General features: G+C 48.2%; 2 protein-coding genes across 8 annotated transcripts in view; one reads left to right on the top strand and one right to left on the bottom strand.

The window, feature by feature from the left end:
• Positions 1 to 21,980, bottom strand: part of EEIG2 (EEIG family member 2) — a 64,002-nt gene extending 42,022 nt beyond the window's left edge. For 4 of the 7 annotated variants that reach the window (XM_065554314.1, XM_065554316.1, XM_005285472.5 and 1 more), the window contains exon 1: positions 10,762 to 11,057. In XM_065554314.1, the coding sequence (XP_065410386.1) occupies positions 10,762 to 10,910 (149 nt within the window). In that variant the 5' untranslated portion in view covers positions 10,911 to 11,057. Of the gene's footprint in view, positions 1 to 10,480; positions 10,622 to 10,761; positions 11,058 to 21,841 lie in introns of those variants that run through there. The other 3 variants (XM_065554317.1, XM_065554320.1, XM_065554318.1) reach the window with 3 other exon arrangements.
• Positions 21,981 to 22,039: 59 nt separating this feature from the next.
• The window catches only part of SLC25A24 (solute carrier family 25 member 24), a 43,094-nt gene continuing 39,037 nt past the window's right edge, over positions 22,040 to 26,096 (top strand). Inside the window, exon 1 of the mRNA XM_005285469.5 lies at positions 22,040 to 22,524. Coding sequence (XP_005285526.1) covers positions 22,342 to 22,524 — 183 coding nt within the window. The 5' untranslated portion in view covers positions 22,040 to 22,341. The remainder of the gene's footprint in view (positions 22,525 to 26,096) is intronic.

Genomic DNA, 26,096 nt, shown 5'->3' with positions numbered 1-26,096 from the left:
GTCCGAGCAGTCCCCTTCCTGGAGACATAGCCCCTTCCATTTGTGAAGCGGGTGGTTGATACTGCAGGAGGATCTCCCGAAATTCTGGCCAGTCTCGTCCCAGGACTAAGGGCCATGCCCACGTGGAGGACTTCCTCCCGCTGGCCAATCTCGATCCTCACCCAGGCTGTGGGGTAAGGGCAGATGTCCCCATGGACACATTGTAGGTGTATCTCCCCACCTCCCCCCCGAGAGTCTAAGATCCGGGACCAGCCCCTCCCGTAAGAGGATCTTACTGCATCCCGAGTCCACAAGAGCATTCGTGGGGGTCCCCTCTATTCGCACAGAGATCACTAATTTTCCCGGCCCCCTTTTCCAGGCTCTGTGTCCAGCCACCCACATTTGCCCATAGTTGCAATCCATGAAGGGGCAGTCCAGCCGAAAATGTCCCTTGTCTGCACCCCCAACAGTGATTCCGGCCTTCTGAAGGTCCAAGGCCTTCCCTTGACAGGCTCCGCCCCCCTTGTGGGGGCCATTCCTTTCTAATCGGAGTCCTTGGAACTCTGTGCCTGGGTTCAGGCCTGGGAGGCTTAGTGGGTGTGGAGCGGGTGTTGGACGGAGATTCCCGAGCCTCCGTGCCCCGAGGGCTTCCTTTGTCTGGCCCGTCTCTCCTGCTCGGGTTTCTGGACCTCCATGGGAGTGCCTCGGCTCCTTCGGCCGCCAAGTAGTCCTCCATCAGGCCCACGGCTGCTGACAGGGTCGCCGGCCGGTGACATGGCACCCATGCTTTCCCTCCTGCCGGGAGGATCTGTGTGAACTGTTCAAGCGCCACCATCTCTGCTACCTGAGGCCAGTCAAGCCTTCTGGCTCCAACCATCTCCAACAGTGATCCCGTACCCGTTGGGCCACGGCCCGAGGTCAAACCCCAGGAGGATACTGCTCTTTACGTAGGCGCTGGCGGTACATCTCAGGGCTAATGCCGGTCTGGTCTAAAATGGCCGCTTTCACCCGGGGGTATTCCAAGGACTCTCAGGGATCAAGCTTACGGTAGGCCGTCTGTGCCTGTCCCATCAAATAAGGGACTAGCATGGTGGCCCAGTGCTCTGGGGGCCACCGAGCAGCGGTGGCGACTCGTTCGAATGTGACCAGGAATGCCTCAGGGTCGTCGCCTGGTCCCATCTTAGTAAGGTGAACTGGCAGCCCCACTGGAGCCTCTCCCGATCCTGTCGGTGTAGGGACTGGAGCTCCCGGCGGGGGCAGTAGAGTTGCCACTTGTTGGACTAGGCATTCCTGTTGTAACTGTTGCTGGGCAGCCAGCTCTCGAAGGAGTTGCTGCTGTTGTTCCTGGTGCTGGGTCATCTGTAACTGCTGCTGCTGGCTGGCCGGCCATCTGCTGCATCATGTGAGCCTGCTGCTGTTGCTGTTGGGCCGCCTGCTCTTGCTGGTTCTCCAGCAACCACTTTAGAAGCTTCTCTGTATCCATCTTAGATGGCGGTGGGGCTCCCACCGTCTAGATTCCTTACACTGAACCTTTCAGCAGGTCCCGGGCGATGCCCACATTCTCCACCACGTGTGACAGTCCACGCTCCTGGGGTCAGGGCAGTATGGACTATCAGTCACAGTCCATAAAGCAGCCCTTCAGCGCAGGGCAGCGTGGCCTAGCAGCCAGAGGCTATAGCACTAGGGTGTGGCTGCCCCGGTAGGAGGGCCCGGGCCCACCCGACTCCACCGGGCCCCGACCCAGGGCCCTAACAGCGGCGTAGCTGCTTGCCACTGACTCAGCGGGGGGGTCCTGCCGAAACACACTGAGTTTCCCTGGGTGGAAGGTACCACTGACACCCTCCCTGGGTCACTTCCTACCTGAGTCTGTGATGAGGTTTCCCATGAGACATAGATTCCCCTGTGCTCAGCAGGTCCAGTCGTCTCCAGGGTCTCCTCCAGTTGCTGGGGTGCAGGTGGGCCGTGGACGGCTGCGATTCCCGGCGTATTCAGAGGCTGTGGCTGGCCCTCCGCAGGAGCTTCTCTGGCAGGTCCTTCCCCTGTGGCCTCCAGCCCAGAATGAGCCAGTCTCCCTCCCTTTATACTGCTAGAGCACTTGGAGCATGCCCAGTCTTGCCAGGGAGGCGGGACTTCCGCTGTCAACACCTGGGGCTTAACCCTGTCTGGGTTAGTGCGGGGTAAGCCAACCCAGTCACAGGGACCTTGGGTAAGCATATGCATGCATTTTCCCTTACACTGTTTAAATTGAAAGATGGCATCTGGTCCATCCTTAAGGTATCATGAGGTGTCAAGGACAGCAGTACAAAAAACAGAGATAGAATTTGGTATCTGCAGGATTATGGGGAGAGAAATGGGGATGCAGCATCCAGAGCAGTTTATGTACATAGAGATGTCCCTTTTATCCTCCTGAGAGATCTTGATGAAACGTTCATGGAGATACTCTGCAATCCTTTCCTGAATGTTTCTAGGGATGGCTGCCTTATTTCTTCCTCCATGGTAGAACTGAACTGGAAAAGACAGGACTGGAACAAATTGGAGGAGAGGAGGCAGAAGGATCAAGGATGGTGGGAACTAGCAGAAGAATCTGTGCCTACTAGAGAATTATTCCAGGCTCTGGAGAGGAGCAAACCCAAGATTCCCTGAGTCTCACCATTCCACTGTTGTCAACAAATAACTGAAACCAATAGGTATTGTTCATCTCTCATCCTGCTCTACCGCTGGTCCATACAGAATATAACAATCTATGACTGCTAGCTCAAGTGGTCTATGCAGTGGATTTAAAGGTTTCTACCCTGCTGATGAGCCATCAATGTCAATATGATGCCACATGATTACATTTTTTGTTTGCTTTTTAAAAGACGTAGGCAGTTACACACAAAAAAGCTACATTAAAAGATTAAATGACAGAATTAAAATGGCCTGTTCAACCTTAATCCAACCTTCTTGTGCATAAGTATTATGATAGTCTTTAATTACATAACATACTATTTTTTCCATTCAGTGCAGTGGACCTACTCTGGAGATAAACCAGGGTTATGCAGTGAAGAAGACTGTTGTCTGTAGGATTCCTGTTTCATTTGTTGCAGAAATTGGAAGATGTGTAATCAAGAGAAAGGAAGACTTGTGATTACAGCAATTGAATGCTGCCCTGGAGAACTGGATTCTATTCCTGCTTCTGCCACATTGTAGACAATGTTTTAATTTGATGTAACTTACATCGCTCAAGGGGTGAGTTACATCAACTTAAGTGGTAGGGTAGACTAGCACTAAGTCTTCACTAATGTATATATTGTACAATTACTCCTGTGGGAATTCTGCACCACTGCGCAATGCAGAATTTTGCAGAAGTTAATGTTGCGTGCACAGAATTTCCTTTCTCCCACAGAAATGGGTTGCAGTGCTTCTGGCCACCACTAGGGGCCACTGGACCCAGCAGAGCCCAGCTTGCACATAGAAGACACTGCCGGGGGAGTGCGGGGGACAGGAGGGAGCTAGAGTGTTCCCGGCAGCTACAGTTCCCCACGTGCCCTGAGGGAAGGAGACAGCAGGGATCCAGCGTCAGGCTTTTTCTCCCTATGGATCCCTGGTCTCTGGAGGGGAGGGGAGTAGGTGTCTAGGCTCTGGAGGGTGAGGGGGTGCAGGTGTATTGGCTGGAGGGAGAACTGCGGCTGGGCTCTGGGGGGGAGGGGTTGTGGGTGACTGGCCCCCCAGCTGGCCTCTGGGGCGAAAGAGGGCAGAGAAACAGGAACTGGGTGGTCATAGGGGTTTCTTTAACTCTTTACTCCTGGGGGAATTTTTGTGTCTCTCTGTATTTTTACAGACATACTTGCTGACAGGTATTTTGAAATAAATTACCAAAATAATTGAAACTAGTGTGATTATGTAATGTTAACTTGACAAATAACATTTGCAGAATTTTAAAATATTGTGGGCAGAAATTTTTAATATTTTTTTGGCGCAGAATGCCTCCAGGAATATACAATGAAGAGATAACAGTGCTGAAGAATAAATATTTTCCAACAGCCTGAACTTTTACCTGACATGTCCATTTTCCCCCTTTGCTCAGTAGGACTACTGACATATGAAAGTGTTTGCAGGATCAGGGTTTTAATCGGTAACATAATACAATTTAGCAAGACAGTTTGTGGATATAAGACTAGTTGGATCCATTTGGCTTATAACACATATACACAAGGGCGGCGAGTTGTATGGGCCCATGGTGCCCGGACTCCAGCAATATTCAGGGCCCGGGGGTCCCAGCTCCACCAATGTTTGGGGCTGGGACTCTCCCCGGCCACGCCTGCCACCCCCAAGCACCTCCCCTGAGTGTCCCCCAGCCCCCACTTGCTGCCCCCGCGCATCTCCCCTGGGTCCCAAAGTGTCTCCCCTGCAGCTCCCTGCTGACTCTGCTCTTCTGGCTCCCGGCATCAACTGCCACCACAGGGTCCTAGTGCCCACTATCCACTAGTGGCAGGGCAGGCTGCCCTTACCCTGCCCTTCCGCCTCAGACCCTTCCCTTTTCCAGCAGGACCCTCCACCAGCACCCCCCCTCCCCCGCCCGCAGGCACCGCTCCTGCCCCATGCTGGACAAGGGGCAGCCTCATCCCCCACCCTAGGGAGGCTACAGTGAGGGGCAGCAGCAGGGGAGGAGGCCACACGTGATGGCAGCCCGCACCCACCACAGGGGAGGCAAGAGGGCTTCCTGGACCTGAGAGGGGCCCTAGGAGCACGTGCAGTGACAGTGGTGCGGGGTGAGTGTGCTGCCGGGGGTGAGAGGGGGCCCCTCCCCCAGAGCTCATTGCTGCCAACAGGGAGAGGGCTGGGGGGAATCCTCCTCTCTGGCCCCAGCCCTGGGGCAGCCTGCCTGCACCCCAAACTCATCCCCAGCCCTGCCCCACCCCAGAGCCCGCACCCCCAGCCAGAGCCCTCACCCCTACACCCCAACCCTCTGCCCTAGCCCTGAGCCTCTCCAGTGCCCCAAACTGCTCATCCTGAGCCCCAGAGCCCTCATCCCCAGCCCCACCCCAACCCTCTGCCCTAGCCCTGAGCCCCCTCCCACAGCCCAAATCCCTCATCCCCAGCCCCACCGCACAGCCCTCACCCCTGCACCCCCTCCCATTCCCAAACTCCCTCCCAGGGCCTGCACCCCCTCACCCTTAACACACACCACCTCCTGCCCCCAAACTCCCTCCCAGGGCCTCCAGCTTCTCCCTCTGCACCCCCAAACTCCCTCCCAGAGCCTGGACCCCTCACCCCCTCCTGCACACCCACCCCCTGCCCCAGCCTGTCTGCACCCAGCACCCGAACTCCATCCCAGAGCCTGCACCCCTACCCGCACACACACACATACCCCCAAATTCCCTCCCAGAGCCTGCACCCCTCACCCCCTCTTGCCCCAGCCTAGAGCCTACACCCAAACTCTGTCCCAGAGCCTGCACCCTTATCCCCTGCTCAAGCCCAGGGCCTGCACCCCAGACTTCCTCCCCCCACCCAAACTCCCTCCCAGAGCCTTCGGCAGGTCGGGGGTGGAGTTTGGGGGGGGGGGGGGGCGGGTTCTGGGCACCACCAACATTTCTATAAACCTGCCATCCCTGCATATACACCTCTACCCCGATATAACGCTGTCCTCGGGAGCCAAAAAATCTTACTGTGTTATAGGTGAAACCGCATTATATCGAACTTGCTTTGATCTGCCACAGTGTGCAGCCCCGCCCCGCCCCCCCCGAGCACTGCTTTACCGCATTATATCCGGATTTGTGTTATATCGGGGTAGAGGTGTACACTGTATTTTATGTCACATTTTGTCAGCATCTAATGCTATCTTAAGATGTTGATGTATATTTGGCTCTTTTGTGATATCATGTTTAAGAATAAGTGTTGGGAAGGAAGTGAAAGGCATTTACAAAGCTGTTTTACAGTTCTGAATAAGACTGTTCTTAAAAAGGGAAGACTTCCAAAGACACAGATGTCAGTTAAGAACCCAACTCCCAGTCAGTGGGACTGGAGCACCTAACCCCATTAAGTTTCTCCCCAAACAATTATGTTACCAGACATTGGGTGAACACTTAAAAAAAGGCTGCATAGCCAACAATGCGGTTAATTTATGACACACACAAAATTTTCTCAAAATATTTTAAATCATTCTCTGAAACATTTAAACAAGCTTCCCTGAACATCTTAAAATGCTATTAAGTTAACTATTTTGAGCACATGATTATCAACTCTTAACAAATACTAGTGCAGTTTGCATTTTATCACATTGAACAATAGAAAGACAATGCTCATTTAAAAAATAAAGACTAAGCTAGTTTGAAGATTCTGCTGAACACTAACCCCTTCATTTTATTGGTACTTGTCACTGTCGGAGACAGGATACTGAGCTAGGTGGGCCATTGGTCTGACCCAGTATGGAAGTTCTTATATTTTTATTGAAACAATTTGAGTTCACCTATGTAGGAATAAAGCAATTCATTCTGGTGCCAATAGCACAGACACTCCCTAAATTGGCATAAAAAGAACTACTGCAAAGGAATTCTATACCTTCCTCTACAAGTGCAGCAACATCTTTGTGACGCATCCAACTCTGCCAGACAAAATTTTAGAGACCCGCACTCTGGTTTCCTGTAATATGAGCACATAACTTACTGCTCTGTTCCATTTTAAAACCACACTCCAAAGAAGAAGAAAAAAAAATAACTAAGGAGGCTCATCCTCTCAGGTCCCAATCTTGCAATTCAGTGCATACTGGTGGATCCCTGTTCCCCCCGGGGAACCCCACTAAATTCCTTAAGAGCTGCCCAAGTACATCACATTGCAGGATCAAGACCTAAGGCCCCTCACTCTGCAAACACTTAGACACATGCTTAATGCACATATGAAAAGTTAAGAATATGTGTTTTCAAGATTGGGGTCTCACTTTGACATCACATAGTGCTAAGGGTGCAAGGTAAAGGAAGGACAAGGCTTACAATATATGCATCTGCTTGGTTGTAGTCTATTGTCTTTTAACAAAGATTTCCCAGATGATATACATCAACTAGAGAAAGTGACTAAGGCGCTGTCTGCACTACAGAGACTATAGCAGCACAGCTATGGTGCTGTAACTATGGTGGCAAAACTCCATGGTGTAGATGCCACCTATCATGATGGAAGGGGTTTTTCTGTCATTGTAGGAACACCCTTGCCCCGAGTGACAGGATTAGGTCGGCATAGCTATGGCACTCAGGGATGTGGATCATGCACACCTCTGAGTGCCATAGCTACATCGACCTAAATTTTAAGTGTAGACCAGGCCTAAGACAGTAGTATCTGCCTATAACAGTAATGAGATGTTAGCATCTAAAGTAATCAGCACATGAAAATTATCATCTGTTACTGGTAAAGCAAAATCATTCAGCAGTGTGTTAAACAGAAATGAGATGAGAGTAAAGTGTTGCTGGTCTGAAGTCCCTACTCCCACCAAAAAAAACCCAACAAACATCCCAGTTACTTGGGACTACACTTCTGTGTAAGGTTACAGTTGATTCAGAAGTGCATGGTCCAAAACTCCATTTTGGTAAAATTGTCTGTGATGCTGGCAGACCCAGTGCCAGCTCATGCCAAGGCCCCACGCCTAACAGAACACTGTTTAACACATGGGTGGAAACCAGTCTGGTTTACTTGGGGGTTAGTATAATAAAAACAGATATTAGTATAATAAAAATGTGTTTAGACTTTATGAAATGCTAGTTGGCTGCATGTATTAATCCTACTTATAATATCTGTATCCATGCTATAATACTTATGTGTGTGCTCTATAACTGTAAATTTTTTGTTCTGAAACTCTGGAACTCAACCGGGTGGAGTGAGGAATTAAAAAATACCACTTTACTTAATACAAAATGCTGGATTCCTACAGAAGGCATCCTCTCCTGATCCTCAGGAAGGATTACTGAGTCCAAAAGGGCCACTGTAAAACAAAGACTTTGTCAATTGCTCCACCCCTGAAGAGGTTATATGCAGAACCACTCATCCCATCAGCTTGAACTCTATGGAAGGGGAGATTAAAATCCCTTAACAGAAGGAATTGGGGTCTCTTTATGCTATCTGGACTCTGACTGCCTAAGATTCCTAAACATAAGCAAGAGATCCCCATGCTGCTTGGCATGGATCAGCCCTAACGGATACATAGAGCTGCTCATTATATAAACTTATATAACCCTTTTAAATCTAAGACTGTATTTCAATTGTGTGTGTACATTTCCTGTTTTAACCTTGTAAATAATTATCTTATTTCTTTTCTTAGTTAATAAATCTTTAGTTAATTTATTACAGGATTGGCTACAGCCACTCTTTGATTTGAGATCGGAGTACAACTGATCTGGGGTAAGTGACCTGTCCTTTGGGACTGGAAGTAACCTGAACATTGTGATTTCTAGTCTAAAGTGACTATCTGTCACAGAGTCAAGCTTGCCTGGGTGGCAAGACAGATTGGAATGTCCAAGAGGACTGTCTGTAACTCCCTGTTAAGGCTGTATAGTGCTTGAGGTGTTTACACTTGTTACTGGGCTAGTGAAATCTAAGCAGAGAGCTCACAAACAGGTTGGGGTTTGTGCCCTACTTCTTAAGAGTCTGCTTGGAGGTTGGTATTCTCACTTATGAGCCACTCCAGGCAGCATAACTTTATCCTCATAAAACACTTCCATCCACAGAATCAAAACAGATAATTCAGTAAACTCTGTTACTAACATATATGGTAATTTAATAATAAGCACTGAATGGCAATATAATTTTTTACACTGATTTCTAGCTGTCCAGCCTTGAAAAGTTTCAGCAAGTAATCATTTTTGTAATGACATTAAAGCAAAGATGTAATCCATGTCATGGACAAATAATATATTGGGGCTGGATATTTAGTCTCTCAAGGATTTACTGAAGAAGCTGACAAGCCAAAATAGAAAAAAAAAATTATAACTGCCAATGCTGCAACTTCCACCTGGTATCTGGAAAGATAAAAATCAAGTTATGTTCTGTCTCACGTACTATCAGCAGCAAATAAATATTCTGCAGTCAGAACTGAGCTGACAGTTCTGTTCCTGATGTATGAGGCAAAAAGGAATCCAGCTGTCTTTCCACAGCTGCATTTGCTCTGCAGTTTGACAAATGGAATTATTCCTGTTAAGTACATGGCTCAGACACATACAAGAAATAAGATGCCATTTTTCTATGGACACTTTTATGTTAATACTTTTACTGTGATTCTCAAGTACATAAAAAAGTGAAAAGTGGCAGTAAAGTATCAAACAGAAGACAAGTACAGTATAGGCTGCCTTAAATCAGATTATTAATGGACCCTGCTGACTGCAACCATGTGTAACACTAACTGGGTTGCGGGAGCTTGAATATTCTTATTTCCACTCTTTTACATAGAATGGGTAAACTGTCCTTCCTTTCTAGTCATATTATGTTATATAAATTAACTCTAGTCAGAATTGACTTTAAAAAAGTCTGCATAGGAAAAGACTGTACATAGTCAAGTTACATTAGGTGCTAATTTTCTTGGCTTTCTGTCTACAATATTTCAGCAGACAAACTTCCATATTCTTATTCCATTAACATTATTGTTGATAGATATGGAAGAGACTGGAAAAAAAACACGAATGTGACTACAGTAAATAAGTCTACATTCCCGTGAGCTTTTAAAATCAATACAACTTTGCCCTTACTGAAGAGTCCATGCTTTAGAACAGCATGACTCTTACTTAGAGAGACAGCGTGTCCGTATGTGTGTACACTATTACTTTCTAACTGAGGAAATAAACAGAAATTTGGGGAAGCATGTATGGCAAATCACTTTATCTAGCTGAAGCCTATCCAAGCCTTTTCTAGCTTCTTCCAAGCTGTTGCATCACACTAAATGCCATGTCTATATCAGAAGATAAGAGATGCTCTAAAGCCCATTGCTAAATGCCAACAAAACTTGCAAGACATTTTTTTTTAAAAGCTTCAGGGATGGACACCTCACTTCTGAGTCACCTAATCTTTCTGCAGTGGTTCATTAATGGCCATTTCAAAATACGTAATCTAATCACAAGCAGTAAATAATTTAAGAGCAAGTCCACAATGACGAAGCTCCAAAGGTAAAGTGCTGCTGTCACCTTTGTGCAAGGAAAGTAGTATACTGCATGCTTAAGTTTAGTACATTGCACTGTATACCCCCATAACCCAGCCAAAATAAGAGCCCTGAAAATCTGCGGGTATCCGCGGACCACGTTTGCGGTTCGCTGATCGGATGCGGATACACATTTTCTATCCGCGCCAGACTCTAGTAATCATCAAGGATATTCAATAAAGGGCTCAACTGCTTGCTCTTACGTGTTTCTAAGTTCAGAAGCTTGCTAGACACCAACAGAAAGCGACTATGAGATGGATGTAATTGTTACCTTCTTTGCAAATGTAGTTACCATGGTACATACACTAGAGATAAAGCAGCAGAATGACAACTCATAAGTGATGTACTTACAGCGCGGGCTGGTGGGTGAAGGGGGTTATAAGCTTTTAATTCTGAGCAGAGGATACTGCTTTTATCGCAAGGCTACAGAGACAGAGGGCTGCAAGTCCGCTGGGCCGGCATTTGGAGGCAGAAGGGCTGCACAGCGGCGGGTTTGCAAGGCGCTCCGGAGGAAGGCGGCTGCACGGGTCTCTGTGGCGGGGATGGGCTTTCATGGCGACGGGGGAGGTCTGCATGCACCGCTCGCCTGACTGGTGCCAGGGGACGGGGCGCGCAGGGGGCCAGGCACCTACCGGGAGGACTCCCCGCTGAAGCTGCCGCCGTCCAGCAGCCGCACCTTGCAGAAGAGGATGCCGTTGACGAAGGGCACTGACGAGAGCTCGTCCAGCTCCAGCTCCACGCGGAACTTGAACTTCTTCTTCTTCATCATCATGAAGGCCATGGGCGGGGGCCGGGGAGCCTCCGGCCGGGCCCTCAGCGCCTCGCCCCGGTCGGCCGCCGCCCGCCTGCCGCGCTCATCGCTGCTGGGACGGGCACGCCCGCCCCCTGCCCACAGTGCGGCTCACCCGGCTCCCAACGGCGCCTCCTACTGCCGCCCGCCCGAGCCACTTACATGGCAGCCGCCGCCGCCTCCCTTTCAAACCAACCCGCCTCCGCTGTCCGAGGGGAGGGGGCAGCGACGCGCTGAGCCCCAGCCAGGGCTGCAAAGCCCTGCCCTGCTGCCGAGCCGCTAGCCGCGCGGCCGCTGTACGACTCTCGCCGGGCGGGCGGGCGGGCGCCCCCAGCGGCCCCGGCCCGCCGCGCACCCTGCCGAGAGGAGGAGGGAGAAATAGGGCGGGAGGGCGCCTCAACGTGCTAAGCACACAGCGGGGTGCTGGGAGGAGGGAGGTGCTGGAGGCGGCGGCTGAACCGCTCTGGGGCTGGCGGCGGGGCTCCCCGGACTGGGCCCAGCGGCATGCTCCCCTGCGTCCTCAGCCCGGTGCAACGCAGTGCTCCGCCGCCGGGCCGCTGCGCGGGGGCCCAGCAGGTGAAACCCTTCCCGGTCGGCACCTGCCCCGGGGGTGTGCGATCAGAGAAATCTTCAATCCACGGAAACCCTTCCCCGCCCCTGCAAAGCCTCCATGACCGCTTCATGTGTCCAATGGAAAGCATAGATTGGGGGGCGGGGGTGATTATCTACAGCTTAAAATGCTGGCAGGTGCTTGACTGAGCACGTACAACGTTATGAGTACCACTGGGGATCGCATTAGTAGAAAACAATTTAGGATCATCACACATACCAATGGACACTTGTTGTCTGTTTCCAAATGTAGGCCACCATCCTACAAAGACTATGCTTGCACTTTATGCCTGCGAGTAGATCCACTGAAGTCTTATTTAACAAGGTCCCACCACTCAGGAGAGTTGACCAGCTGCAGAGGAAGCAGCAGGTTGTATCCCTTTCAGCAGCATAACACACTTGCTATGTGCTGGTGATCTTTCAGTGTTTCCCTGTGCATTTTGTTGGGGGTGGTGCATAGGGTTACCATATGTCTGGATTTCCCTGGACATGTCCGGCTTTTTGGTTGTTAAATGGCCATCCGGGAGGAATTTTTAAATATCTAAAAAGCGTCTGGGTTTTTTGATATTTAAAAATCCCTCCCGGCCCGCCGGCATATGGACGTATGATAACCCTGACGGAGCAAGCCTCTGAGTGCCCGTCCTAGGACTGCAAGGCTCGGGGAGGTTCTTCGCCCAGGAGCCGCTAGGGGTTCTGTTGAGCTCGGCGCCACGTTCACAGCTGGGCGCTCCTTGAACCCGGACCCATCCGGGGCCCCCCGGTCCCAGCCCCAGGTGGCGAGTTCCAAGGCCCTGACATGCTGCCCTGCCCGAGCTGCAGCCGCGCCGGGGAGCATCCGAGCGCTGCAGGCAGCGCTGGTGCCAACGGGGCTGCCCGAGGATGAGTTGGAGCTGGCCCCGCACCAGTGAGTTGTCCCGGGAGAAGTTTCCCTGGGAGAAGTTTCCCTGGGCATCCAAGTCCGTAACCTCCCTCCGTGCGGCGCCCAAGCCCATAACCTCCCTCCCTGCGGCACCGCCAGCACGGGTGCCCTCAGGCTCCCGGCTTTCCGCCGGCTGGAGCGGAGCCTGCAGGGAAACTTCTCCCGCGACAACTCCCTGCTCAGCCTGCTGGTGCGGGGCCAGCTCTGACTCATCCTCCAGCAGCTTCAGCGCTGCCTGCAGCCCTCGGACGCTCTCCGGCGCGGCTGCAGCTCGGGCAGGGCAGCGCATCAGGGCCGAGCTCTCACAAAGGAGGCTGCCTGGCGAGGGGGGAGAATGGGGGGTTTCCTCCCCTCCCTTCCAGCTGCTGCATCGCGCCCGCCAAGGCAGTGAGTGGGACAAGGGAGCCTCCCGCAGCCACGGCAGGAGGGAGGGAGATTCCGGGAGTGGCAGCCCCTGCAGCTCCTAGGGCCAGGTGCAGCTCCCCAGCTGGAGCGGGAGGGGTTGCACCAGTGACTTCAGGCGGGGTTGGGGCTTCCACTCCCTGGTACCCCACAGAAGTCAAGAGCAACTCTCCCCTCCCCCCTTCAGTGAAGCAAGGGCAGGGGGTAAATTTAAAACTGGATCCTGCCACATCTTGTGCGGTGTGGGCCCAACCCTCTGCCCCTCCACTGTCTGGACAGAGAACATGGTGGGGGCAGTTAGGGGCAGGGGTCCCAGGAGGGGGCAGTCAGGGGACAAGGAGCGGGGGGGGGGGGGTTGGGAGTTCTGAGGGGGGCAGTCAGGGGGCGGGAAGAGGGAGGGAGTGGATGGGGGTGGGGGTGGGCTCCCCCTGTCCTCTTTTTTGATTGTTCAAATATGGTAACCCTAGTGGTGCAGCTCACTGTCCCCACCAGAGAAACAAAGCCCATTATTTTCATAATGGTGACAATTTTAAAATGTATTATTCTGTAGAAGTTAAGAAAAATAAAATAGATCTGAGTTCAGTAAGAGGGTATCATTCACAATTTTACTTTATTCTTGTGAGCAGATTAGCAGTTGAAACTTCAACTCTGAAACATCTAGACGCCTTGGAGCTCTAGGTTCAAATCTTGGCAGAGTCCAGTTCTTTATCTTTCTATAGCAGCTTACTCTGTGTAAGGCTGGCACTTTAAAAATACATATATTTTTGCTCCAATTTCTGACCCCTATGTCCCATTCTGACACTGTCACCTATCTGCCAGCAGTAAGTTACCAGTAACAGCTATCCAGGGCCTTGCAGGTTGGCTTCCCAGTGGAGGGGAAATCAGTGACACTGAGTTACGTATAAGCCACGTAACTTGTTTTATTTACACATATACATCAGAGTGTATGTGTGTTTTTCCTCTGAAACCTACATTTTATGTCAAACTTCAAAACAAACAGACAAAAATAAATAAAAAATAACCAAACAAAAACACTGAATATCCTATTTCAAAAATTAAGAATCGCAAAGTTCCATTTTAATATGGTGGAAGCTGATGTCTTAATTATCCTCAGATCAGGTGCACACGGGCATTTTCCTGCCAATGTGACTCAGCATAGAGGTGGAGAGCCCAATCCTCAGATTAGAGCAGGGGTAGGCAACCTATGGCACGCGTGCCGAAGGCGGCACGTGAGCTGATTTTCAGTGGCACTCACACTGCCCAGGTCCTGGCCACTGGTCTGGGGGGCTCTGCATTTTAATTTAATTTAATTTTAAATGAAACTTCTTAAGCATTTTTAAAACCTTATTTACTTTACATACAACAATAGTTTAGTTATATATTATAGACTTATAGACAAAGACCTTCTAAAAACGTTAAAATGTATTACTGGCACACAAAACCTTAGAGTGAATAAATGAAGACTCAGCACACCACTTCTGAAAGGTTGCCAACCCCTGGATTAGAGGGTAGTTCAGTATAAAGCCTTCTCACTGCAGTCATTCTACTGAGCCAGCCACCAAAGGAACTAAGTGTGTTCCTTACGGGCACCTGAGTCCCATCAATAGCACCAGCACAGTTAGGAAACAGGATGGGCAGTAAAGTTTCCACACAGCATACCATGTTCCTAGGGCTAGAGTATGATGGGGGGCCCTAGGCACTTAGGGATATGTTTACTTTGGCTCAGGTCTGTGCACTGCAGTGCATACACCAGAGCCTTAGGTTTGAGCACGGGTCTGAAATTTCTTAACCTAGGGTTAAAATGCAGTGTAGATACTCAAGTCCAGGGTTCCCTGACATTGGTCAGCTGACTCAAGTTCCACATTGCAGTGTAGGATGATTTGTGGAACTCCTTTGGCTTAATTTAATCAAAAGCTGTCCTTTGTGCCATAGTGTCTTTGAACTCATATGTTCCTGGGACTTTAAATAAATTATAGCAAGGTGCTGTTACTACACAAACCTGTATGTATTTTCATTAACTACAGTATTATTTGATTGATTTAATATACATAAGGAGAAAACATTTCATGTATAAACATCAGTGTCTAAGGCCTGGTCTACACTACAGAGTTAGATCTAACTATGTAAGTGTCTACACTAAAATTTCACGCCTGCCAATGTAACAGCCCCGCTACGCCGACTTAATAACTTCACCTCTTCAAGAGGCATAGAGTCATTGTTGATAGATCGATACAGTGTCAGTGTAGACACTTCATTGCTTATGACTGTTACTGTCTTTCAGAAACCATGCCACAATGCCCTAGGCTGACAGTACAATCAGTGCAAGGACTCCTGGTGAGGATACGCACTGCTAACACAAGGAGCGTAGTATGGACACGGAAAAGTGAATTACTGTGGTAGCTGTATGCCAACATAACATAGGTCGACATAATTTTGTAGTGTAGATATGTCCTAAGTGTAGTAATTTAATAAAATGTAGTGTCTACTTTTGTACAGTTAGGAAAATGTCAATGCCAACAGATTCCTGTGAGTATTTACATGCAATTTTATTAATCATGTGGAATGATGTTGAGCATAGAAATGACTTATTGGCTCAGTATGTAAGTTAAAGTTGCCTGAGGTCAACTTTAATTTATGCTCCAGATGTTTCTGTGTTCACTTTGGGGCAACTCTAAATCATACACTAGATAGCAAAGTACTTGTTATATTATCTTACACAGTACACCAGAAGAAATAACTAACAATGACCTTGCTTCAAAACACTTTATAACTTTACAACATTTTCTGTTGCTGCAGTGAAAACATAGAGGGATTGAATCTGGTCTCACCTTTATTGGCATAAATCAATAGGTGTAGGTCCATGAAAGTTAATGGAATTACACTGGTGAGAGGTCAGATTCAAGCCTGTCGTATTAGAAAAATTGTTTAGTAGCGCTGATCAAAAAAAAAAAAAAGTTCTCCACACCTAATGTAGAGCATTCTGTGATCATGCAAAAAATAATTAGCCATTGCATAACTGATAGATAATATGGAATAAATAACATACAACATGTATTTAAAGATTAATGCATGTTGTGGCTGTCGTATTATGTAAGCTTTGGAGACAATAGATTTTCTGTGGTAACGCGCTCCAAGATGTTGCAAATGTTATGCTTATAAGAAGCACACAGGATCTTTTTCAGGGGAAAAGGCAACACAACGCGTTTATTGAAGATACAACAATTAGCATATGCATTCAATCACACCACACACACACAAACACACACACCGTCCTGCCAGTTGATATTATAGTTACCAGTCTAGAGTCCAGCTCAATCTAGTAGCCAACTAGGTTGATCATGGGTAGGGAGGAGCCGGGTTCCGTCAGTCGCAACACAATGCTCTGGGGAAGTCTTGGCAGGACAAACCCAAAGTGTCATGGCAAGGCACCCTGTTTATATAGTGATTTTCCTTCATTGGGGTCAATGAGTTTTGCATCATGATGCTGTAATCAATTGTTATTTGACAAGTGCTTGTTTTCTTAAATTGTCCTTCTCATCCTTTATCTTGTTCTTTCATCAAGTTCCTCATGGTGGTTTTGATCACAGCTATCTTGTCCCCATTGATAGGTGCCGGTCTCATTTTTAGAGTCGTCAATCTGCCCTCCCTTGACATTTCAAAAGGGGCTTGTTGCAGCCCCCGGCGCCCTTGCGCCTCTCTCCAGTTCCTCCCTTGTACATCTGGTTCAGTGATGGCCTTCACACTTATCTCTTAACACATACATTCCTCATTCACACACAAAACAGAATTAATTTACACAGAACATTTTGAACAGGAGCATCAGATTGCAATACAAAAGAAAACAATCATGGCATTCTTTTACTTATTTTAAAATGCTAAACCTACAACAAATTGGTGACCCTCAAAGGTTCTGTTACTGCCTCGAAATCAGTCCAGACACAGATTCTGGCTGATGTATCTCTACCCATTGGCCCATTAGGCCATTCCTTTCTGTTATTCAAAAATAGTGGCTGGCAGGATATGATCAAATCATACACCAGTACCAGGGCCGGCTCCAGGCACCGCTGACCAAGCAGGTGCTTGGGGCGGCCAAGTGGAAGGGGTGGCACGTCGGGCTCTTTGGCGGCAAGTCCCTTGGTCTCTCTCGGAGGGAAGGACCTGCCCCCGAATTGCCACCGAAGAAGAAAGCGACGCGGTGGAGCTGCTGATGATCACGATCGCGGCTGCAGCTTTTTTTTTTTTTCCCTGCCGCTTGGAGCGGCAAAAACCCTGGAGCAGGCATAAACATAAAATCCTACTACTACACAAGAAATAAAGTCATAGCTTGCTAAAGCAGCATGGTGTTGGCCTTACACCTGGGGATATTAACAATGATCAAAGGAAGGACTAATTTAATTGTGTTCCTTAATGAATAGCAATAGAAACCCAGTCCTTGTTTTGGCCTTTACGATACAATAAAGGTAACATAAATAAAAAGAATAAATTAATGATGATGGCAAAACCATAAGTGTTACCATTCCTAAATTCTGAAATGCAACCTAAAATGGTTGTGGCAGGGTACAGAGGCCCTCTAGAACATGGGTAACAGGCAGGGAGCTGACTCATTGTGCACATCCTCCTTCACCCCCTCTCTGATTGTGGTTTTGATTTGTTAAAGCTGATTAATTTTCCTCACTGGACAATAGAAACTTTGGAGGGAAAAACTTGATTGATTACATTTTGTTTTTCCATTGGCCCATGTGAATTGCCTTTGAGAGCTTACATTGGTCTAATGTGTCTTGGATTTCCAAAAGGCAGATGCATGGTTCATGCTGTTCAGTCAGATACACAACTAAGTTAGAACACACACACATAGGTTAGAAAATCAGAAAGTGACCTTAAAATGCAAGTCAACCTGGATAAGCGTGTCAGGGCAGACTGCAGTAGATTAAGCCTCTATTTTAAAGCATTTATAATCTTAAACACATTTTTCGGATTCTGTTTATAAATAAGCTAAACAAATATAGTGAATGCAATCCCTGGGCCAACTCTTGCACTTTCTTGCGTAGGTGTACTTGGGAGCAGGGTGGACAAGAGTACAGGAATCCCCTTCCCTACTCAAGACATGTATGCAGCAGCTAGACAGAATGTCCACAGTGTTTCCTTCAGTGCAAGGTGAGTAACCTGGCTAATAGACTTAATAATGATCCATGTGGGGTATGGTCTGCTATTTTGGTGGCCTGGCCAGACCCCTGGCCATTCTGTACATATGCTGCTGTTGGCAGCAGGTTCTGGGGATATATGTGTACACGTTATTCCCTTTTGGAATAACAATAAGGAGTGTGGCTGAGCCTATTGCTGCAGAATAAGCAAGCAGGATGGCTCGTGGATCCTCTGCTTGACTACTCCTACTCCATTCTTTCTCCAATGTAGTAAACAATGTTAAAGGCAGGGTTTTCTCCTGTCACAAAATAGAACCACATTATTTGTAAGAAAATTATCATTAGTGACTTTTGACTATAATAGAGGTATGAAATAATTAGGAAGAAAACACTACTTCCTCAACTACACATTTCAGTATACTTAGTTGATGCAGCATTGCAATCACATTTACCCAAAGTCCAATCCTGCAACCACTTATGCCTTTGTTTGACTTTAATCACATGAGCAGCTGTGTTTAAAGTTAAGCGCATATTTAAAGGATTGGGGCCTCAATGACTATAAGAAAGACCTTTTGGTGTGTGCTCCATGTAATAAGACTTAGCCCTGGTCTACACTATGAGTTTAGGTCGAATTTATCAGCGTTAGATCGATTTAACCCTGCAACCATCCACACGACAAAGCCATTTTTGTCAACTTAAAGGGCTCTTAAAATCGATTTCTGTACTCCTCCCTGACGAGGGGATTAGCGCTGAAATTGACCCTGCTGGGTCGAGTTTGTGGTAGTGTGGACGCAATTCAACAGTATTGGCCTTTGGAGCACTCTGGGATAGCTCCCATTGTGACCTCTCTGGATAGCACTCTCAACTCAGGTGCACTGGCCAGGTAGACAGGAAAAGCCCCGCGAACTTTTGAATTTCATTTCCTGTTTGGCCAGCGTAGCGAGCTGATCAGCACAGGTGACCATGCAGAGCTCATCAGCGCAGGTGACCATGGAGTCCCAGAATTGCAAAAGATCTCCAGCATGGACTAAACGGGAGGTACTGCATCTAATCGCTGTATGGGGAGATGAATCCGTGCTATTGGAACTCCGTTCCAAAAGACAAAATGCCTGAATATTTGAAAAAATTTCCAAGGGCATGAAGGACAGAGGTTATAACAGGGACCCGCAGCAGTGCCGCGTGAAGCCTACCAAAGAACCAGAGAGGCAAACGGCCACTCCGGGTCAGAGCCCCAGATATGCCACTTCTATGATGAGCTGCATGCCATTCTAGGGGGTACCCCTACAACTACCCCACCCCTGTGCTTCCCTCCTCCCCCACCCCGCCCAGGCTACCTTGGCAGTTATCCCCCCATTTGTGTGAGGAATTAATAAAGAATGCATGAATTTGAAACAATAATGACTTTATTGCCTCTGCAAGTGAGATCAAAGGGGGGAGGGGAGGGCGGTTGGCTTACAGGGAAGTAGAGTGAACCAAGGGGGCAGGTTTTCATCAAGGAGAGACAAACAGAACTTTCACACCGTAGCCTGGCCAGTCATGAAACTGGTTTTCAAAGCTCCTCTGATGCACAGCGTGCCCTGCTGTGCTCTTCTAACTGCCCTGGTGTCTGGCTGCGCGTAATCAGTGGCCAGGCAATTTGCTTCAACCTCCCACCCCACCATAAACATCTCCCCTTACTCTCACAGATATAGTGGAGCACACAGCAAGCAGTAATAACGATGGGAATATTGGTTTCACTGAGGTCTAACCGAGTCAGTAAACTGCACCAGCGAGCTTTTAAACGTCCGAAGGCACATTCTACCACCATTATGCACTTGCTCAGCCTATAGTTGAACTGCTACTTACTACTGTCCAGGCTTCATGAGCCTTGGGAGCAAAGGGTAGGCTGAGGTAGGTGCGACCGCGTGGTGCTGACGACTGGGAGAGCAACCTGAGACAGAAGCCTCCAGCTGGCATGATATTCCAGGCAGGACTGAATCTCTGTTAGATGAAATGTAAAGAAGAGAATGACCTGGAGTCATTCCCATTTTTGTCCAGGCGCCCCCCGACCGACCTCACCGAGGCCGGTCAGGAGCACCCATGGGACAACAACGGCTAGCAGTCGTATTGTACCATCTGCTGTCCACAAGGCAAGGCAAGAGGATGCTGCTGTGTAGCACTGCAGTACCGCGTCTGCCAGCAGCACCCAGGAGACATACGGTGACAGTGAGCTGAGCAGGCTCCATGCTTCTCGTGGTATGTCGTCTGCACGGGTAACCCAGGAAAAAAGGTGAGAAATGATTTTTTGCCGTTGCTTTCACGGAGGGAGGGAGGGATGGACGGAGGCCTGATGACATGTACCCAGAACCACCAGTGACAATGTTTTTGCCCCATCAGGCATTGGGAGCTCAACCCAGAATTCCAATGGGCGGCAGAGACTGCAGGAAATGTGGGATAGCTACCACAGTGCAACGCTCCAAAAGTCGACGCTAGCCTCGGTACTGTGGGCACACACTGCCAACTTAATGCGCTTAGTGGGGACACACACAATCGACTGCATCAAGTCGATTTTTTAGAAATCGACTTCTATTAAATCGACGTAATTTCGTACACTAAGAAAAGTAATACCATTCCACTTAACAATTAATGTCATCATGTTTGAGTATTGATCTTATTGGTCATTCTTCCTTTGGATCTTCCATAGCTTGTGACAATGTTCCCTCTATTAACTTATAAATTGCAGCCTCTTGGCAGTGGCAAAATTCCAAATAAAATAAGTCTGGGTTAGTATCTCAAGTCCTGAGCCTGCTTTCATTGAAATCAATGACAAAACTGTCATTTATATTGGGATCAGGTACAGCCTATTAATTAAAACGACACTAGGTCAAATTCTGCCCTCAGTTACACCCATGGAACCTTAGTAGGGTATGTGTGTGTATCAAGAGAGAATTCGGTCAATTGGCAGGCAATTTAGACTTAAAATGTAGAGGTTAGCTAAAAAAAGAAAAATAATAAAACCTACTACTCATAGAAATCAATTTAAACAGGTTTTCTGGTTGGGTATAGTCTCTTACAGTTTTTGCAACTATTGCAGGATTGCTGTTGCATGAGAATCTGAAAGTGAACAGACTACAAACAAAATGAAACTATCTTAATTGTCAAAGTTACATAAAGTGCAAAAAGTAAAAGTAAATTGGATATAGCAAATTATTTTTAGTTTTGTAATGTGAAGCATTAGTAGCATAATCAGGGTTTTTTTAAAATGTGAACTTCAACCTGGCAGTTTCCCTTTAACCACTTCCTGTTGTGTTTTATAATATTCATTCTGAAATTAGTATCACATAAATGCCCAGACTCAGTGTTGGTGTGTGTAGTATGTAAAAGCCTATGAATATTACTATATGTGTGCTCTATTACCACAGTATCCGAGTGCCTCACAGTCTTTAATGTATTCTCTTCACAACACCGTGTGAAGTATGATCTCCATTTTCCAATGGAGATGCTCTAAGTGGCCTCCAGGAGGTGTCCCACAAACAATGCCCATCCTGACCGTTCTGGTCAGCAGTTCGAACTCTGAGGGGACTGAGGTGCAAGACTAACCTAAGATCACAGAAGTGTGCAGGGAATTAAACGCTAGTCTACTGAGTCCCGAGGCACCCTAACCACTGGACGATCCTTCCTCTCCATGCAGAAAAAAAGAGAGACAATAGTCACCATAAATGGAAAGACCAAGAACAGCAGAAAATGTGGATGAATACAGTTTGAAATAAACAGAGTATCTGCAGGGTCCCACCTTGCTAAGCACTGACCCGCCGCACGCACTGGTACAGGGGGCTGTAGTTGGGTTTCAGTGAACTGGGAGCTTCCGTTACCTGGGTGTCCCTGGCCTACAGGTGATGTTAAGAACTCTCTGTTTCCAGCGCAGCTTTCCCGTATCGACCCTTTTTCTCCAGCTGTCCCGTGTAGCTCATCCCAGCCGCCGCACCCTGCTCCGCCATCGCCGCCGCCTGAAGCGAGAGGGGCTGACACTGCACAGGCTGGTCCCGCCCCTCCTTGAGCAACCCCGCCCGCCGCAGCTCTCCCATCTCCCCCGCACACCCGTCATTGCGGCGGCTTCCTTGGCTCGCCTGGCCCAGCCCAGCCCAGCAGCCGGCTCCGTTGCTCAGGGAGGAGAGTAACGCCCCGCCCAGCCTGTGGCGAGGCAGGCCCAGGGAGCCGCCCTTCCCCTTCCCGCTGCACTCACTGGCTGCTCCTGCCGGGCTTGCCCAGGCTCTGCCTCCCCGCTCGGCTCTGGTCTCTCCTTCCCCGCTCCCCCCTGACTGCCTGCGTCTCCGGCCCGCTTCCCGCCGCTCCGCCCGTCCCCAGCGGCACCATGTTTCGCTTCCTGCGGGGCTTGGTGCTCCCCGAGGCTGCCTGCGAAGAAGCCAACAACAGCTCTAGGTACGAGAACCTCTTCAAGAAGCTGGACCTCAATGAAGACGGGAGAGTGGACATCGCCGAGCTCCATGAGGGCCTTAAAGCCCTGGGCATCCCCCTGGGCAAAGATGCAGAAGAGGTAGGGGCTGGGTGGGGCTGGGGCCGGAATGTGTGTGAGAAGAGGTGTCTCCTGTGAAAAAACTCTGGCCTTCGAGGCAGTGAGCAGGCACTGGCCTCTGCAGTAGTGAGTGGGATGTCCCCAGTGACCACTCGCCTCTGGCCAGTGTGCAGAATGGGGCCCAGCCCGCCCAGGAGACTGTCTACACTACAGAGTTTTGTTGGCAAAAGTTGCCTTTTGCCAACAAAACAATGGATGGAGGTGTACATACTGCAAGGCTCCTCCCGCCGGCAAAACTCTCCTGCTTTGCCAACAAAATAAAACTATCTCGACATGAGGCATAGAGCTTTTTTTTGCGGCAAAGTTAGATGGACAAAGTGTCAGTGGAGACACCGCGCTTGGTTTCGATGCTGTAAGTGGCCTCCGGGAGGTGTCCCACAATGCCCATCCTGACCGTTCTGGTCAGCAGTTCAAACTCTGATGCCCTGCACCCAGGTACACAGGCATCACCCCCTTTCCCCCTGCTTTTAAAGCCAGCTGCTGCAAAGCTCTTTGTCTTTCCCTGAATAGTACGATTACTCCCCAGCTGTTTTTTTATTTGTTTGCTCTGTTGCCCATTTCAGATCCCTTCTGCCCTGCGGAGGGGTACAAGGCCAAACCCATTAGAAGAAGCAGGCCTTATAACCAAAATGGAACTACATTTCTAAAGTCATTTTGCTACATTTAGATATATCTTGTAAAAGAAGGGCTAGATCCTCCTCCAATATGTGTTAGTGTAAATCAGGAGTAACTCATTTGAAGTCCGTGGAGTTACAGTAGTCTAGGTGAAAGGAGAGACAGGCCTAAAATATGCAAATCTTTTTGTCAGGGTTCTGGTGGGAAACAATTTTTTTCCTTTTAATATGTCTAATTTAGATATCTTAGGCCAGACAATTTTTTAAATAAAATGCCAGGACTGCTCGAGTCATTAGCTCTTTATAACCCCAGTCTTTGAAATGGATCTGCATTTCAGTGGGACTCTGTGCTGTCATAATGGTACACTTGTGTGCATTTAATTCAGGACTGAGGCCTGTGTTTTTAATTCCTTAGTATACAGTTTTTATTGTAGGAACTATCATGTATAGGCTCTCTGTAAAGCTGTAAATAGATTAAACGTCCTGAGTCAAAATTTTATTAATAGCTTGGCAGTTGGTAATTCTGTGGGCAGTTGGTCTTGGTCTTGCTCACAGTGTGTCATCTTTGGTATCTCGCCACCCCTTGTTGCATGATACCTGATAGCACATTCCAGGCCCAGCATAATAAAGAGAATGATTTGCTGATTTTGGCCCTGGCTGTACAATTTGCATCTCTCTGCTTGCATGATCTGAGTCATGGCAGTGTAAGTTCCTCTTCGACAGCAGATAAGAAAAGTTTTAGTACCCTCCCCCGTCAGCCTCTGTGTCAGTGGGGTGTAACATTAGCACTGGCTACCGAAGAGGAGATGCAAGTAGAAATGATGGACATGAGCCTGGCCAATGGAGAGTTAACATATAAACTAAAAAAAGTATTTTTATAGGACACATTCCATGACTTCACACACACACACACAACCCCAAAACATTCATACTTCACTGTGTTGTGATGTTCTTGTTGACTCATTGCACTTGCATGCGCTTTACTGTCAGTGATATAATTTCATTTATGAATATAAAAATCTGACTATATTACAGAAATACCATGGGCCAGATTCTTAGCTGGTGAAAATCACCCTAGCTGCACTGAGTTTCATAGAGCTATGCTGAGTTACACCAGTTGGCTAGGGGTATATTGTGAAATGGCTTATCATACGTAATCCTATGGATAAGAATCTTCTTATGGTACGGTGATTTTATTCTGAGAAGGCAACATTTGATCCAATGTGTGTGACTTTTAATTAGATCTCCTTGTTAGCCAAAGCTGGGGAGATTGGCCTTACTAGGATAGCTAATCTTAAAAGTTTTCCTTTGTTTTAGTTATCTTCAATTTGTATTGACTTTCCAAATTTTGTTATCAAACCTGAGATTAGTTTGGCAAGATGGATAACTCTATCCAGTGTCACATACACAGTGTATCTCAGATGTCTGTGTAACACAGGGGAGGGCAAACTACAGCCTGCGAGCTGGATCCGGCCTGTCAGGGCTTTCAATAGGGCTCCCTGCCTGCCCTGGCCCTGCGCCGCTCCCAGAAGCGGTTGGCACCACATCCCTGCAGCCCCTGGGTGGGTTAGGGGGGCAGAGGGCTCCGTGCACTGCCCTTGCCTGCAGGCACTGCCCCCACAACTCCCATTGACCGGGAACGGGGAACCACAGCCAATGGGAGCTCCGGGGGTGGTACCCGCAGGCGAGGGCAGCGTGTGGCGAAGCTGCCTGCCCCACCCCACCGCCAGGAGCCACTGCTGGACATGCTGGCCACTTCCGGGAGTGACATGGGACCAGGGCAGGCAGGGAGCCTGCCTTAGCCCTGCTGTGCGCCACTGTCACCCCGGAGCCGTTCAAGGTAAGCAGTGTCGGGCTGGAACCCACACCCCCTCCTGCACCCCAAGCCCATGCCTTGAGCCTCTTCCTGCACACCGTACCCTCTCCTACGCCCTGCCCCCTCTCTCGCACCCCTGCCCCTGCCATACACTCATGGCCCTGCATACAATTTCCCCACCCAGATGTGGCCCTCGAGCCAAAAAGCTTGCCCAACCTGATGTAACATAACCATAGTGTAACATTATGCATTTCTCTCATTTTTATTATATGGAATAAATAATTTGTTTTTTAATAATGCCATGAGTTATTGATTAGGCCTCCACTTATGGGAAAAAACTGGTGTGTGTGTGTGTGTGTGTGTGTGTGCGCACTTATCTTACAAAGAGAATGGGAAACCAGGACAAAGTGGCCTAATCATAATGTTACATATAGTGTGTATTCTTAAAACTCATCACTTTCAAGTTGATCTTGAATAAATAAAAGATTACCATACTTAAAGGAGCTTTTAGCTTCCTGACTGTCCTTGGTATTCATTCATATTCTATATTGTCATTACCCAAGGCAATTTATTAATATTCATACAGGACAATAAAACAAGAAATGCACTTTTGAGACAGAAACACATATCATATGGCCTCCAAATCAGAGGGATTGATTTTGTTTTCAGTTGTGAGGGTGCAAATCCAGAGCAGGTCCACCAAAGTGAATGGAGTAACAACTGTGTAAAATAGGTGCAAGTGAGACCAGTATGGGATGCGTTGAATTAGAAAATCTGATTTAGTTGCAGTGTTCAAAACCATCATTGCAATGGGTGGATTTGTGTTCTTTATTTTTTATCAGTTACTTAAGGGAGGGACGGTACAGTCTGTTTGCTTAACTATGAGAATTGTCAGTTTTAAATTGCATACCAGCAGTGAATGTCAATCCTACTTTGTATGCTCATTATTGAAAACCTGTTGCACCAGTTTCATGCCTGTAGTAAAGTTGGCCTTTTACCTGGTGCAGGGGATGAAGAGTGTGTGTGTGTTTGGGGGGGGGGGGGGGAGGGGGGGGGAGGGGGAGCACGTTAGGGACCCAGATTTTCTCATATTTAAGGGAAAC

This window comes from Chrysemys picta, chromosome 8, assembly GCF_011386835.1.
Source record: "Chrysemys picta bellii isolate R12L10 chromosome 8, ASM1138683v2, whole genome shotgun sequence".
NCBI classification, from domain to species: domain Eukaryota; kingdom Metazoa; phylum Chordata; order Testudines; family Emydidae; genus Chrysemys; species Chrysemys picta.
The sequence above is the reverse complement of the archived record's forward strand: the minus strand, read 5'-3'. Positions and strand labels throughout refer to the sequence as shown.